Source organism: Bombus impatiens, unplaced genomic scaffold (genome assembly GCF_000188095.3).
Source record: "Bombus impatiens unplaced genomic scaffold, BIMP_2.2 scf_0637, whole genome shotgun sequence".
In the NCBI taxonomy this organism is placed as follows: Eukaryota; Metazoa; Arthropoda; class Insecta; order Hymenoptera; family Apidae; genus Bombus; species Bombus impatiens.
The window spans coordinates 653,036-670,960 of record NT_177056.1 but is presented as its reverse complement, the minus strand read 5'-3'; the positions used below and the strand labels follow the sequence as shown (position 1 = coordinate 670,960).

The following is a 17,925-nucleotide window of genomic DNA, read 5'->3' as shown; positions in this document are numbered from 1 at the left end:
CCCCCCCCCATTACCTCGGCGACAGAAGTCCATTTCGGTGGCTGCAAGAGGCCGGTCTACTGGAAATGACGACACAGTGAAGAGGCTGATAATAAACCATCCCCGGCTATATTCTCGGCGAATTATATTCCGTCGGTTCTATCGAAAAATTCAATGGACGTTGGACAATGGACGAAAGCTATGGATGATACGAAAAAATGTTTGAAACAAATGTTGTGCAATTCCTAGGGGGACGTATCGTACCGATATTTATTTTCCCTTACGACGATCTGGGAAAGCACCGGGGGATCTAGGAAATCACGATTATATTTTCGAATGGAAACTACATTTTTGTATTCCATATTCGTGTAACCGACAGCAAAACATTTTCAAAACGCTACTTGTATTTTTCGCACAAACCACTATCGAGATATTAAATGACAAAATTGACATGCCAGCGGCATTGGCGTTATCCAACGAACACGTCAGCCGTTCTACGTCACGATGGTTCTAAAAAGAGCCGATTCCACGTGTACTAAATGTGCGAGTGTACTAAATAGTATTCCGAAAATAGCTAGTCGCTTGTCCTTCTACATGTTCGTCATTTAAAAGGACGCAATTTTCCATTCTACTCAAGAATTAATACGTCGACAGCAGTTTATACAAAGAATGCAAGTAAATAGTGTTTTGAGAATTTTTTCGTATCAACTACGATAATAAGGAATAAAAAAGATGTAATTACCACTTCAAAATATAACCATGATCGTCACAGTACTTTTCAAGATCATCGCAAGATAAAGTAAATATCGGTACGATGTGCGATCCTCGAAATGATACAATATTTGTTTCGAACATTTTTTCGTATCTTCCATACTTTGCGAGTTATTTACGCGTCTCCAAGTAAAACCAATACACTGTATAACAGCGATGGTTCATTATGAACATCTAGGCGTCTTCGACTAAATACTAATTGAGAACATCAACGATTGCATCCCATCGCCGATATTAAATACAACGAACAATGAATTTATTTAAATTCCTCTGAAATATTCCTATTTTCCGGTTTCGTAAATACATGAATTATTATCCGCAAATAAACTAAATGACAACGGCGACAATTATGGGGCGAAACGATGTAAAAAGGCCGGGCGAACGTTGCAAAATGGCCAGCAATAAAAAGAGCACGACACGTGCTCGTAATTAAACACAATCACGTGTACCCCTGTGACAAAACATTTTCCAATAAACTCTCACTTTCGATGCTTTTCAATTAACCGACCTTTTCACCGTGCAAAAATTCCTCTCCGTTACGCGTTTCGTTATTTAAAAAAAAAAAAAACCATTCCGTCTAGCTATATTTCCCTCCAAGTTCGAATTTCTGCTCAACGAGGCTATCAACGGTTGATTGGCACAACTTTCGATCATTTAAAAAAATTTTGCGAATTTTTTATGATTTATGCGAGCGTTTTGGATCCAAGCTGTCGAATTTTTTAGGAAAAGTTAAAAGAAGAGGAAAAATTAAAAGATCAGATATCGGAGATTATTATTCGATCGTAGTATTTCGCTGTATAATAGAGGGAAATTGAAAATGTATTAAATGTATTAAAATACAAAATAATTAAACGGTTGTACTAGTAGTAATATTTCGCCAAACAGAATGTTATAAAGAAGCATTCGGTTACTATACGATTGTAGTAGTTGTTATGACTCACAACTGAAAAAATATGATCAACGAAAAAATAACACTAACAATTCACAGGCATTCAGCCATCGAATGAAATATTATATTTCACAATTTTCCATTCATTTATTTTCCACCTTTACCGTGTTATTTGTATCCATTACAGAACACGCGGGAAAAATTCAGTCTTCTATTGTAACCAATCAACATTCAATTTCTCCGATTTTCCGAACAAATTTTAGGCTACATTTGAACGTTTAATAAACATTTCCTGCATCCACATACGAAGAGAGCGACTATTTTCAATATTTCTCCAGTGAAATTAATATCGAATTTCGTGTCAAATATTCTTTTAAAAAAAATATCCAGACTCTGAAACTAATATTCGCTATGGAAAAATGAGAAGATATTTAGAAAACTAGAAAATGTAGGAAATAGAAAAAATTAAAAATTGTATAAAAGAAGGACGTTAAAAAAAAGAAGAAAAATGTATATAAAAATCGCTCTTCATTTGGATGATTGTTCCATGCTGGCAACAGTATGTTTGCCCGTTGATTGTCAAATCACGTCACTGTCAACGTGGTCAAAATAGAGAACAGCAATCGCTTCTGTCGAATATCGATGAGAATCGATTCGTGGTATATGTAGTGTGAAAGCGGCATTAAAGCCGCTGATGTAATTCGAGCACGTTTCACGTAACACACAGATGTTTAAACGTCTAAATAATCTCCTTAAAACGTAATCTCTATTCTATGACGTTATTTAATCCAGAAATTATTTATTGCACTTTAAATGCAGATATTTTATATTACAAAACGTTTTAAAGATGCTGTATACATTACACATTGATTTATCCTATATGAAATAATACTAATATAAAATAAACTTTCAAATATACCAATGCACCTTCATCGAACGTAAAACCAACCCTTCCTATTAATTTCCTCTACATAAAATAAAGTGTTCTGCCCCAACTTTTGAATACACCTGTACGATCAATCTCGCAAAACACAAAATCCACAATTTCTACTACATGTTCCTATGTAAGGTAAAATTCTGAACTTTTGGACAATCCTTATAACCCCCCCCCCCCCCCCCAAAAAAAGAAAAAAAGACGAAATCCTCCCTTGTCATTATATTTTTTGTTATATAAAATAAAATTCCAAACCTTTAAATGGGTGTGTGTATATATATATATATCAAATAGGGAACGAACACTTCGTATTCACTAATTTCCCCGTAACACCGCGACAACAACCATAACACGAAGGAAGAGATAGTTCATTCGTTTATTCCATGGAAATGATGGTCGTTCATCGGTCTCCAGGGAACCACCTACGTCCGTTGCCAACCATAGCAAACATCGACCCTTTCATGGTCACCGTGGCACGCATTGTACATATTGATTGATGTAACAGTTATTAATTCGCGTTCTCGATTATCGACGCGTCTGTGACCGTCTCTCTCTCTCTTTCTCTCCCTCCCTCCGTCGTCGCTAATGCAATAACGAACAATAATAGTAACGTAATTTCGGCCATATCCGCGTCGACGATCCGACATTATTCGTGCTTGATGTACACGTGATCGAAACTACGCGAGTAAATTTGGATCCCGGTCGAATTTTACATTTATGGTTGTATATCAGTTGTATATTGACAATGTGAAAATATAAACCGCTTTCTAATATAGCTGGTTCTAATATAGCAACTATATTTTATTATACTGTAAAATTTCAAAACGTACCACCTTTTTTACTTTTTCATAATTTCATGAAGTTTTACGGGACTTGTTTGTCATAACAACATAGAAATAAACAACGATCCAAAAAGCCTTGGGTATAAAAATAATTTTTAACTTACTTCTAATCTAACTTAAACAAACTTAAGGTACATTTGATATGATCTATTGTGGATCTACATACGTGGATACGTCAGATACTAACCATTTTAACTATGTACAATGGCATTTTAAAAATTCGGGTTTTCTTTTTCGAATGTTTCATATTTTCATAAATCTTTCTCGTGCAAAATAATCTAAAAATTAATTAACAAGATTTTTTTTATCTAGCAGATTAAGAAACCTGTCGACAGTTTTCTACAAATATATTTATTCATATACATTACTGCTTCGTGAAATATTTCTATAATGAACCAGTATATAATTTCCATAACTCCCGCGGCTATAATTAAAACAACAAATCCTCGAAATGAATACTGAATCTGTAATAAACACTCCTATATAACAAAATAGCATATTACACGAGGCAGACGGTTGAATGAAATAATTCATAATCCCATCGCAATAACCATCCACGTGTGTTAAACAAATTTTTAATCCACGATAGTTATTAAAAATCATACGTCATAACAAAATATGAATTTAACACAGCGTATCAAAAAATAATCTCGATGATCGATCGATACACGTGTACCTGCATGCATAACTGGTGCAAGAGGTGCATAAATCACAAATTCTCATTGCTTCGTGAAATTTATCTGAATAATAGAATCTTGAATCACAAAGAATTCGTATTGAAAGTTAAATATTGCAGTGGCAACATATAACGCAAAATTTTGATTTTTGTTTCGTAATTGGTATATAAGCATCGCTATAAAAGCGTACTATAGAAAATTAGATCTGTCACTAAATATAAATATATAGATATTAACCTATCAACAACCCCTAAAACTCAACCCACCCTCCACTTCGATATTAACCAAAATATAACGAAAAACACTCGACAACCCTAATTTCCATTCCAAAAAGACACCGAACCGTTCCATCCAACGCTGCTTTAATAAGACGAGATTTAAAGTGTCCCAGGTGTCCAAGCTACCCGGTATACCCCACCCGCTTTCGCTTCTCAAAATTTCCTCCTCCTTTCTTCCACGGAATAAGTCACGAAAAAGACAAAGAACAAAAAGAAAAAAATAAAAACGGTGGAAAAGGAGAAATCGCTCGCCATTTGAAGCAACTACGCGCGTAAACGTCAAAAGACCGGCATTTACGTTTCCTGAAGGAGCGTTTTTCAACACAGGACGTTGAGGAACGTGTTCAGAGAGAAATTACAGGGAGGAAACGACCGGTTTCGAGGATGCCATGCCGCTTTTACGAGCCTCCATCCAACGACCGTATGTATAATCCGATTTACGAACTCGCGGCCTGCCTCTATTTCTGCTTACTTTCCCTTCGTTCCTCTCTCTCACCCCCCCCCCCTCCTTTCCTTTCCGCCCTACCTTCTTACGTGCCTTGTAACCCCCATGTAGCACCGAGGGTGGTTTTTCACGGTTAGCTGCGGTGTAACCGATCGTCTCTTCGTGGCTGATGGCTTTTTTACTTCTCCTGTTTCCCTTTTCCACCGACGAATGAACGAACGATTAAGGGCTGGTTTTACTTCGTCGTTCTTTGAGAGATCTAGTTTGTCTTCTTTATTTTTATTTATTATTTCATTTGTAGAGATCCAGTTTCTCCGTTTAATTTTTACTTCTTCTTACTATTTTTACAGAAATCTATTTCCTTCTCTTAATTTTTGTTTATCATTACCTTATACAGATTCATCCTCTCTCTTTAATCTTGTACGTTGATTACTACCCTTAAAGTATTTAAATTATACAGCGTGTTCGTAATAAAGTTTAGATACATTTTTGAAAAAAACATTGATTAAGAATGCATGGAAATTTTATAGTCAGCCTGTGTTTCAAATGTTATTTTATTACTAAATGTTTTTTATTTAGACGAAAATGGTCACTGATGTGATTTCAAAGATGACGAAATCGGTTACGCGTGCCTACCTACCCTTGTAAACCTTCGGTGCATAATCAAGGAATAAGACGAAGAAAGAGTGGCCTGTCGAAGTGACGCGATGAAAACTTGATAATGCAGTGAGACGCTATTACTCAGCGTCTTAAAATTTCTAATGATCCGTGAAGTTAACGAAACGTATCCTATCGAGGGACCATTGATCGCAGAACTTTTAACGACCCTCCTGTTTTTATCGTCGATTACTCTGCTTCGCCCTGAAGACCGTGAATTCTACGATTACGGGCGTTGTTCACTTTTTCATTCTTCGGAGTGATGAGGATTGTAGTTAATAAAATTTTTTGCGAGATAATTTGCTGCATGTTAAATATTTGTACCAAGAATTTTCTCCGATTATCAAAGCGATACATATAATCGACTTCATTCTTACTTTGCAAATTGGAATTGGTTAATAAAGTAAGAAAAATATAGGTAGACCATTAAGATACAAATATTAATATTAATTTGAATCGATTATTCGAATATAAATATTACGACCAAGCATATTTCTCAGACTTCCTGACCGTTATTAAATTTCTCGCGTTTCAACTCCACGGATAACCATCTCCTCTCTTGAATTCTCCATGTTTCAATATTTGCAGATTTCTTTGCAGTTGTTCTGCATCGATTTCATTTAAATCGCGAGGATTACGTGCTGCGGGCAAGGAATTGCAGTCGAAGCAGCTACACGACTCGCGCAAAATTCTCACAGCTTTGCCACTGCTCGCATTTGCTATTTTATAATTTCATATAACTTACCTAGTCGTTACTTGCGATTTAAAATTTCTCGTATTTTCCGTGATTTTTGAAAGTCATAATACAATTTATTACACGCAATTTATACATTTTTCTGCATCAAGCATACAAATCTCCATCGATAATCTCCTCCATTCGTATTTGATTACTACTAATCAGGAATTACATTATGAATAATGCACCAGAATGATCCATTAAATTACGAGTAATATTAAGCTAATGTGAAAGCAACACCGTCGTATTAACTAATCTCGATTACCTACCACTATCAAGCCGCTATGAAACGATATGGGTAAAACATAAAATCTAATAAAATTCATAAATCACGGACCACCTATAAACACGTATATTAATTAACATGTATATTAAAATATGGAAAATACGCCAAGTAGAGTACTGGTTGTAATATTTAATAAGTATATGAAACAAATTTCTGCTTAGGCTCTGTTTCTTTACTTGCTTTTATATCAATACGAATTTCCATAAATATTCAGAATCTAATTGCAAAGGGTGGAAATCTATTTTACAACTCTTTTCAACTCTTAAAGGTCATCGTCGTACGTGGAATTCGAGCACGTGGAAATTTTGTTACAATAACCGTAGTACTATAAAATCAGCTCGATTCTCTATTCAATTTTCGTCCAAACAGAGATTCACAAATTAGATAGCGCGAAACACCACGAAACTTCGAAATAGCTGTTACAGACCTTGGTTACTATATAATGCACATTGTAGCGAACAAAGGCAGCGGAATAGCACTTCCGGTCAGCAGGCAGAATCGACTTAGCGTGATGGCCGGGAGCTAATCTTTCGAAGCGATCGCGATGCGTGTAAATTCGGCGTTGAAATCGCCGCGTAAGCCTACTTACGCGGCCAAACAACGGCCAATGCCAGGGTCTGTAATCCAGCCGTGTTTTCTAGTCAGTCCATTATCGGCTTACCACCTTTCTACTACTCTGTACTTCTACCAAAATCCCGTGCATCAAGTCACCGCGCGAAATCTTCTCGAATCTCTCGGCTCTTCCTTCGATTCCAGAATGCATCTGATCTTTCAGAATTCTCGACTTTCCTATAAATTATTTAATAATACAGCAAACGTCAAACCTTCGTAATTATAGACTGCGAATTTTTATGGAAATTCATGGTTTTATAAACACAAGCTGGCCGCTAATCTTTGAGAACTTTCGGGTTTCACATAGAATTATTTAATGGTACAATAAATTTCAAATCTTTGTAATTAGATTGCGAGTGTTTACGGAAATTCATGCTTCTATAAACACGATCTAGCTAATCTTTGAGAATTTTCGGCTTTGGTAGAAACGTGAAAATTTCAAACTTTTGCAATTGGGAAACCTTAAAAATGTCAAACCTGCGTAATACGAATGTTCATGAAAATTCATAGCTTTCTAACTACGAACTATCTCGCCTTAGAGAATTGCAAGATATCTGGCAAATGCTTAAGAAAACACGAAATAAATCTCTATTACCCTAAGCCCTATATTATTCGCAAAAAAGCGTGGAAAGCAAGGAAGAAACGCTTTTTACACTTTCCATTTTTCGTCGCCTCGTGATCTCGCGAACCTTCGTTCAAACTAGCCCTACAAGCCACCCCGCGCGCGTTCTTCTTCTTTTTATTCCTCTTTTTCCTTTTTTTTTTCTTAACCTGAATCCAACAGAAAGAATGGTCCAAGCCATGTTTAGCATACCGTAACCACGGTTGACATTACGTATGAAAACACGTGACATTCAGCCGGAAAGAAGCCCTCAATTTCCGGATTCGTGGGCCATGACGCAACGAACCTCCGAAAAATCCACGGAACTCTCTCCAAAACGGAAATAGCCGCGATTATCGCATTCAACGGCTTCTAAAGGGGTCTCGTTAAAGGGGAATTACTAAACATATCCAAATGCACGAATTACACGCAACCAATAAACAAGTAAAATAATCCAACGATAAAAATATCTCTGTTACCTTCAATACGTATATTTGCGAAATCATATACAAATTCTTTCGCTTGTACTTATTAACAGGTTTTCAATTTCACGTTCGAATAATTGGAGATTCTATCCCCCGGCCTTTATTTCTCGCTCAAAATCATTTTAGTACATATATTTTTTATAAGAATAAAATAGAACCGTCTGTACTATTTCACTTTCCTATCGATTCTTTGTTTCCATTTTGCCTTATTTTAACAAAAAGCCCGCTGTTACAATAGGTATTGTCTTACGTTTCCTTTTTTTTTCTTTTTTTTCTAAACTTTGATTGCGATCAGCACATTCCCCCCACAGTGAATCACTCTTTTGTTATCTCTTACTTTTTATCGTTCCTTTCCCTTTTTTACTCTTTTTGCCACGTCGCGAATTTTCTATTTTTTCGTGTCGAAATATCGATAGAAGAAAAAAAAAAGCGGAGGAAAAGTTTAGATGGACGCAGTTGTGCTCGATACTGATGAAGATTGGTTGCATTCCTTTCGAGATCGATCCCACATGTCAACGCGGTGAAAAAGTGTTATAGGGAAACGGCAGTTTCTCGTAAGCAAAAATTGGTGAAATATCGCGCCGATTTTTTTCAATTTCGATGTTCCCTATCGTACTTCGCTCCTCGAGTATTTCGGTAATAAATTACGACGTATTTATCAAGGAATTTGTCATATTTTTGGTTAACCTTTCACTGAAGCGTTTCATTTATCATAAATTTATTGCAAGAAGTAGGTGCGTATATATTCGGTGCACGATTTGTCAAATATTTGTCGGAAAAGCTTTGTGACTGATCGTTAACCAGCATAGTTTCTTATGTTCATTTACCGTAACAAAAATAAGAAATTGTGTATTCATTTTGAGAAGCAGAATTTTCTGACGTAGAGAATCTGACGATTTAATTGAAACTCGAGAAGTTTTAAAATTTATAGTTAGCGCTGATACGTTGTAGTATTTTTTAAGAGATTGACAAGATTTCGGTAAACGACCTATGTATATTTTATAGTGATCTATATAGGATATAAGTATATTCTGTACATCTGTTATAAGCAGCTACTATACTTGACACCAACACTTTCCATTTTCACAATTTCTACGACGTGTAAAATCTCAACTGAAACAACTGCGCGATGATCTAATGGCTTCGATGATATGAAATCTTTTTATTTCAGCAACGGCAGTCGCAACAATAGTGGCGATAATGTCGCGATAATTTTAATCGACTCGTTAATCGAGCGTCGCGGAACGCCAATTAATCGTTCACGAGAATCGGTTTCTATGTACCCGAAACAAGCAAATTAATTCAATAACAACGCGGCTGCATAATTCCCGCGTATCGTTAATTGCTATTCGTAATTCTGTAAATATGTAATCAGGCGGGGGAAGCCGTTTCCTTATTACGAATTGGTAATCCAAAATTGGTGCGACGGACCATGTGACGCGATAGCTTCACACAATTGCCTGTTTCAATGACTTTGCATTATGCCAATCAATCGCTCGTTTTCGTCCTGCTTAGTCCAGAGAATTATATGTTAAATTAGAATTACATTTGAAACGCTGATGGAACCTGTGTCACACATAACACTGTGACATACAACACGTGCACCTGTGTAGCGACAGCTTCTGAAACACTTGGTGTCACCTGAAATCTGTATACACAGGATGATCCGTAACTCACGGTACGAATAGGATCAAGGATGATTGTATGGCTCAAAACGACGCGAAAACGAAAAATAATAAAATTGCATCGAACATTTCAGTTTTTTGACAAAATTGAGCCCGAAAATTTGGCAGAATGAAAAAATAACGTAGGATAAGTAATTAATCGGAAAACTGTAATTAGTATTCCTTGCATAATGAAAATTATTATCAAAATTCTAGTTCTAGAAGTATCACGGCTCAAATATAATTCAGAATTTTTATAATTATTTCTGGCATTTGATAGAATTTAAAGGGACAAAAATTCAGGAACAGTACGGAGAAAATAAATTAACCGCCTTTATGCGAAATGAATCAGAACTATTATAAAACGTAGCATAAATTTGCGAAAATAGTGGATTAAGCGGATGAAAAGGGACGAACTAACAGGGAATATTTGCTGGGAAGTTGTTCACGTTCGGCTGCAGCGAAAATCCGGATATTTTGAACGGAACGCTTGCCTGGTAACATGCTTCCATAAATTCACGTTTCAGATCTCGAACTCATATTATACTCTTCAAAAATACGTATTGTGATATAGGAATATATTTCTGTCTTTTCTTCTTTTTTTTTTTTTTTTTTTTTTTTTACAGTCATATAAAAGTACGTATTTTAGTTCGTCAAAATCTTGCAGATTTACTACACCATTATGAAATAATTCTCTTTGGTTTAACAATCCCTATGGAAAATAATGCGTGCAATTTCCGCATCTACTACGTTTTTATAAATGTGCCCAGAAACTTCTGTCTACTGTTTATACCTATTCCATTAATCCTCTAAATTATAATTGAATTCGAGCCAAAATCTAAAAAATCACTTTTTTTTTTTTTTTTTTTTTTTTTTTTTTACAGTCATATAAAAGTACGTATTTTAGTTCGTCAAAATCTTGCAGATTTACTACACCATTATGAAATAATTCTCTTTGGTTTAACAATCCCTATGGAAAATAATGCGTGCAATTTCCGCATCTACTACGTTTTTATAAATGTGCCCAGAAACTTCTGTCTACTGTTTATACCTATTCCATTAATCCTCTAAATTATAATTGAATTCGAGCCAAAATCTAAAAAATCACGATAATCAATTTTGTTGTCAAAAAGTAAGCAATTAACTTATTATTATTATTAAATTATTAAGTCGAATATCATAACAAGCTGTAATTTTAAAAGAGGAATTTTAAAGAAGAGATACTTGCGAAGGAAACTGACAAAAATCTTAAAAAATTTGCCAAAACACTGCTTACTGAACCAATAACAAATAGTTTATAATACAAACATTTCCTACATTACCGACCGTCCTAATTTCGTCGTCCATCTTGTCCTACTACTCAATAAAATGGCGACAAACCCGGTGGAAAATCAAATTATGGATCATAAGCGTGACAAAGAAGACTCGAAGTAGTGGAAGATCGGAGGTTGGTCGAATTCTAGCGAAACGGTAAATGTTTCGCCACCTAACGCGGATTGTTTAATATTCCATTAACGAAAACGAGGCTAAAAATCTAGCGAGCTCGTGGCGGACGAAATATGCCGCGGTCCTCTTCCATTGTAATCCACGCGCTCGTCGGCGAAAGAAGAAAATATCCGATTAATCGGGAATCGAATTCGCCGGATACGCCACGAAATCCGATTAATTTCCCATCTCCTGCATTATTCCCAACGATTTCGACCGTTTTTACCACGCGTGCCTGATCCCTAGTATAGCTGTTGTTTTCAAATAAATTTCGCGTTCGCGCACTCGGTCGTTCGTCGACCCTCTCGCCAATGCTTTGAAGATGAATAGCTTGTAATCTGTGGTGTAACTCGGAATTTGATAATTATTCCGTAGATTTTTGGCGAATTTTTTTGAGAATGATGTACAAAAGGAATTTTTTTTTTTAAATATACTTGGATCTTCTTATAAAATATTAGGAGATCTTTTAAGTTGTTCACAGGTAAAATAAACACGTACGATGGTCGAGTTGATCGAAATTTAGCAATTTTTTGTTTTTAACAATTATTTGGCTTTTTTCAGGCTTTTTTAGATTGTTCTTTTGCTTTTTTTTTTTAATCGCTGTAAAACGCTGTAAAACTATCTGATAAAACTCTATGAAATATAGACTTTTGGATTTACATCGCCGGTGTTCACGCTGCAAATAATCTATTATGTACTTTGTGACTCGAGAATTGGGACGCGTTGTTTAAATCTGTTACCTTCCTTTGGGAAGATTCAGCCAATCCTTTACAACGTTTTAAATTCTAAAAATTCTAAAAAAGTCACTGGTAGCCTGTATTTATACGATATAAATTGTAAGTTTCGCGATTTCTTCCAAAATTATTTACTGAACTTTTACAGAGCTGGGAAAATATATTAGCGAAATGTCCATAACCTATAAAACTTACAAATTATCGAATCTTGGCAACGATAAGAAATACAACACGATTAATCATTGCTAAGCGTTAAAGTTACCGAGAAATTAATCGATAGTCGGCGAAACAGAAGTCGTAACTTACCTGATAGAGGACGTCCAAGGAAATTGGGTAGACCATCTGCTCGACGATGACTCTGAGAACGGTATTGGGCCCCCCTTGAGTTTCTGCTTGCGTCTGGGCCACCTGGTTCTGTCCAGGAAGCGCAACTTGGTTGTTCGAGTTCTGTAACAAACGAGAAAAACAACGACAGTTAGTTATCTATTCACTTGACAACGTGGAAGAAACTTTTTTCAAGGAGTCCTTCATTTTTCTTTTCCAACAGTTGACTGGGAGTTTAGATTTGAGACTGCAGTAATTTTGACGAGACTTTTCTTTAAAAAGTAGGAAACTTGAGTGGTGGGTAGAAGCGTTTTAGAAGAACAAAAGCGGGGAGATTTAATTTGTATCAAATAACTTTCGTTTACAACAATGTTTGATGTAAATTACGAAATTGTGAAACATTATTTTGTAAGAACTACTTTTGCACGAGAGATGTGGCGTATACGTAAAACACTACTGGGATAAAATTTCATTGATGTTATTTGGAGTATTTTGAAATACTCCAAACAAATGTGAACGATATTTGTAAAAATTTCATTAGCGATTATTTAATTCGTTTCACTTAAAAAAAGAAGTATTAAGTATATATTGAGATCATCGAACGCACGTGTTTTCAGTAAAGCGAGATATGTATCCATTCGTGAAAATGAAAATGTATATAAAAATTCCGATCAACATTTCCAACTCGATTCAAATTGCAACTTGATTATTAATTGAAATGCAAAACACAAATACACAGGAGATCTCGCTGATTTTCAATTTCTCACATAAATATATAATAAACACAGCTTTTACGAATTTTAACTTCCAGTGATACGTTTCAAAAATAAATATAAATTATTAAATATGCGATGAAATGTAATATAATTCTGTAAAAGATTTAAGCGGAGGACGCTAATTAATATTGCTTTATGTTCCAACAATCTAAAAATTGTTTCTTTATTTTCTGAGACATCAAAGAGGATCAAAACCCCATGGCCGTCATCAGGTGTTGCCATGGAACCAACTTCGCCAACGATTAGCATAAAATGCAAAAGAAATGCGGCACATTAAATTCACGATGGAGATTAAAACGCGGCATGGAAGCCCGACGGCACCGGAAGTGTCGAGAAAGAGGAACTTGTTACCGAGTTAGTCGCTGGACTGACGTGGAATCGATCCAGTCATTCGAGATAAGCTTTCAAAATGGTTTTTAACAATCTACAGGACTGCGAAGAATCGAAAGAGAATGCGGAATATATAAAACTCTTCCACGTTTCGTGTAATTACAATTTTTTGGCTACGCGTAAAGTCTTTTCCATTTCCATTTAACTAGAATTTTTCAACTTCTTAATTTCATAACGTTAATTCGTTGGTTCTTCAATTCCACCGAACTACTTTAAAGAGCCTTTTCGCTTTAACCAGAATAAGATGAGGACACGCTCGACTGACACACGCGTACACACTGGAAAATAGTCCTGTTAAATGTGACGTCTGCGATATGAGACCATCGATCACTCGCATAATCGCAGTGTCCTATATACGATACAACGAAGAAAGGGAAAAATATAACGTTCACAATAATCTTAAGTAATAACAGCCTCGCATCGATCCGGTTCCAGCAAAAGATTATCAACTTCTCTAAAGAAACGAAGATATGCAACAGAATTTAACAAGCCATCGAATATGAGAAATCGCTAATGACCATGGCAATCCGCGCGACTTTAAACGAAATAAATAATAATAGTAACCTTTTCGGTGAAAAAAATCAGTGAAAGATCTTCTCAAAACAAATTGGTACGTAAACTTTTCGGACAGACGAGCGCCAGACGCACGTAGATAATTCGACGCGACAAAGTTGAACAGAAACTTCCTTCCGGGACAGCGAATTTCCGGTAGTTTTGAAGTCTGTGCCATTTATGGCCGTTGTTGGTCACGTAGACCGTTGGTGTAAAATTAGAATGACCACGGGGTATAAGGACGACCGACGTGTCGAAGTATTTTTATGAAGCAACACGGGTATGAAATTACGGGAAATTCAGCGGCGTGCAGGTCGTAAAACGGATAAAATAAAATTAACTAATAAAAACGGGAATCTCTGTCGATGTCTTCGTAACTAGATCTTCCAAGTTCATGATATTTTACTTCGTATAACGATGCCAATTTTTCCTCCGTGGATTTACCGTTATTGGATATTAAAAGGTTGATTTTTATTTCGGCTTGATGTCACGCGAACCCTTCAGCGGATTTTTTCTTTAAATTGCCCTCGAATCGCGTACAAACGCACGCAAATAACACGAATGTTTGTTCGTCAGTTCGATTACGGTAAATTTTGAATTCCTATTTTAATCGAATTCTTTTTCGATAATTAAAATACTTTTACTACAGAAAGATACTGTTTACCGCAACGAAACGTAGCACAGTCACCATAAAATTGTTTCTTTATCAAACAATAGAATCGATGGATTCACGTGCTCGATGCTACTGAATTTTTCAACTGTAGCATGTTGGCAAACACATTTTTCGAGATTATCCGCGAATACAGAAAAAAATAAAGTTCACGCGTCACAGGAGCGTATTTTCATCCATTTGCGTCATCCACGTTCAAATGAAAGTAAACAGGTTGTGTATATCGACAAAATAAAATACGTGGACCAATTACTTCGATTCCCGCAGCACGTTTCAGCGGAGGCACGAGAGTTTGAAAAATGAAGATCAATATGCGACAGGAAATTAACGCAGTTTGTCGCGAATCTAGACGCGAATCAAAGAACTTTGGTTATTTAATCTAACGAATTTTTTCGAGAAGATTCGTAGCTTAACTAACGAACCCTCCGAAAAATGAAGAAACGCGGAGAAAGGATTTCTCCATCAAGTATTGCCACTTATCAGCATCCGCAGAGCGAATAAAAAATAATTACAAAGCGCGTGTCCAACGATGTCCGAGTTTAACAAAAGTTAAAAAGTTTAACAAAAGCTCGCAAAGTTTCATCAAACAGATATAACAACAGTAGTTGCAAAGTTTAACAATCGCGCGGCGATCTAAATAAAAGATTCACTGGGCGGAATTCCAGAGTCGTTACATGGTAATCAAGATGAACGGATGAAGAAACAGGATCATCCAGATTCACGACGGACCACGTTACCGGGACGCGGAGATAAAACGCGAGTCGACGGGATACAATTGCGACGACAACAGTTTACGAAGCTGCAACGAAACGCGGTAACGCGAGCTTTTCATTCCCAAACATACGTACTACGTTCCACGAGTAATTTCCGGTTATCTTTCTTTACGATTCCGCGCTGACGCTTATACCCGGGCTCTGTTCTTCTCTCTGACCAAGATCTGACCCGACTGATCGAGAAATGTCCGAATACAATGTTCGCGCTTTATACACCAATGCTTAATTTCGCCCTTTGAATCCTAACTGTGCAAGTTTTCCTCCTACGAAAGATCCAAAAACATCGATGTACAATTTTTTGTGTGCCATACAAAATATTCCCGAGTTGTGGTGTATCACAGAAAGGATCTCTGTCTCTAAACCTGCATATATCGCACAAAGAACTAAACTGAAACTTGACATTCTGAAACTAAAATTCGAGGAACCCATCGCTATCGAGTAAAGTTCGAAGAGTCGTTCAAAGGATCGTCAACTATTGTACAATACGCATAAACAGCATCAACCCCATTAAAATATGAAGCTCGCTTGTCTGAAAGCACCCGACACACAAGAGGAACCATGAAATATTTACACAACCAACGAACACGCTTTGCTTTCGCAACGTTTCCAAGTTTGCATCGAATAATCCTCCTTACGGCGTCTAAAACAAAATTTCCAACTTTTTCACTGCGCCATCAACTATTCAAGGACTAAAATAACTTCTTAAACAGCGAACGACGCGTCGTTAACAGTCTTTGGATCGAACTGCCATGGCAGTAATAATTTCAGTCGTTTCATCGGTGCAAAGTGTTTTCTGATGAAAACTACACGTTGTGTTGCAGGATATTCAGTTTCACGTCATAAACTCGCGTTTCCCGAATAATGGCGAGTCCGACGAGTTTTGTTAGGATGGATTAAAACTTTCATCGACCAAGTAAATGTGTTTTGTATGATGGTTTTTCGGGAACTGTAGAGAGAATCGGTTTAATGGTTCGACCGATGGAAGTGAATTTTGATTTTCATGGTACGTTAAAGGAAGATTAGAGTACTTTTTATCCGGTTTTCAGTCGGCTCTATACGTATTTATGTAGAATTTTGCGAATTTTTTAAAACCTAAAACATTTTTCGTTGCGAACTTCTACTCCATTGTGAAAGAATAATATTATGCTCGTGCATGAGAAACTGTAATTGACCTACCTATTTTCTTCCGTTTCTTTTAGTGTCATATCGTGATATAAAATATCCTGTTCTTTAAAACAATTAATCGAAATAGAAGAAACTCTGACTTTTCAGAAACTCATCGATATTAGAAAAAATTATTTTCCATTTTAGTTTATCTTATAAAATATCCTTTTTTATTCACAATAAAATCGATATTTCCATTTCAATTCGAGTTGAATCTGATCGAAAATCGATTTCATTAGAAACTCTCAAGCTTACTGGTCGAAATACGGTGATAAAACCCGGAGGAAATTAAATCTGATGTAAGAGGGTGAATTTTCGCAGGCGCACAATGCTTTTCCATTTCTTTGCCTGGAAATTCCTTCGATTTCACGTGCCTCCTTGGAAGATCTACGAGTCTGATGGGATTCTTTTGAAAAAAAAGGAGGAAACGTAGAGAAGGGAACCCTGGGATCAAATTTACGGTGAACACGCACGAGAATTTATCGGTTGCTAATTGCAGAAACGAAAGCGAAAGCCGAATGGGCGAAAATTACCGTGGAACCTTAAATTTTGGGATCCTCTGCAATTTTCTGATCGCCGTGAATAGAAAAATTCGTATAATTTCTCGTGCGTATTTAATTAGCAAATAAAAATCCATACCGACATATTGTTCAAAAGGAAGAGGAAAAATTAATCATAACACGAAGCAATGAATTTTTCAGACAGACGATAAAATACGATAATTAATTCTTTTCTAAAAGAAGGGAAGATCGATAAACGGATAATGAATTGAAATCACGTTTTTTCTCCACAGAAAGAAGGTCAATTAATAAATAAGTAGCGCGCTCAAGCTACAAATTTTCCTCGAAAAAGAAAGAAAAAGAAGGGTCTCAGTCGACGAACGATACATTGAAATTACCGAATCAACTGCAGCGACAAACTAAACACCTGGAAAAAAATTTATTCAACTCTGAATAAAATTACACGAACTTAGCCCTGAATTAAATTTCAATACAACGAAATTCTATAACGCTGCTTACACCCAAAGAATAAGAAGGACGAAGCATTTACCCTATCATTTCGACCCAAATTTCTGCAAAAGAAAATCACGTGAATTCACGCGTTCTCGAACGAGAAAATATTCTTAGAACGTTACTTCGTATCGTTTTCTCATCCGGCGAACAAACTTTCGAAAGAAAACGGGGGGGGGGGGGGGGGAGGG

At 36.3% G+C, this 17,925-nt stretch overlaps 1 protein-coding gene across 17 annotated transcripts in view; it reads right to left on the bottom strand.

Moving 5' to 3' along the window:
* LOC100745429 (polypyrimidine tract-binding protein 2) overlaps positions 1 to 17,925 on the bottom strand; it is a 423,740-nt gene that overhangs the window by 28,753 nt on the left and 377,062 nt on the right. For all 17 annotated transcript variants that reach the window (XM_033322433.1, XM_024369659.2, XM_033322434.1 and 14 more), the window contains one exon: positions 12,382 to 12,522. In XM_033322433.1, the coding sequence (XP_033178324.1) occupies positions 12,382 to 12,522 (141 nt within the window). The remainder of the gene's footprint in view (positions 1 to 12,381; positions 12,523 to 17,925) is intronic.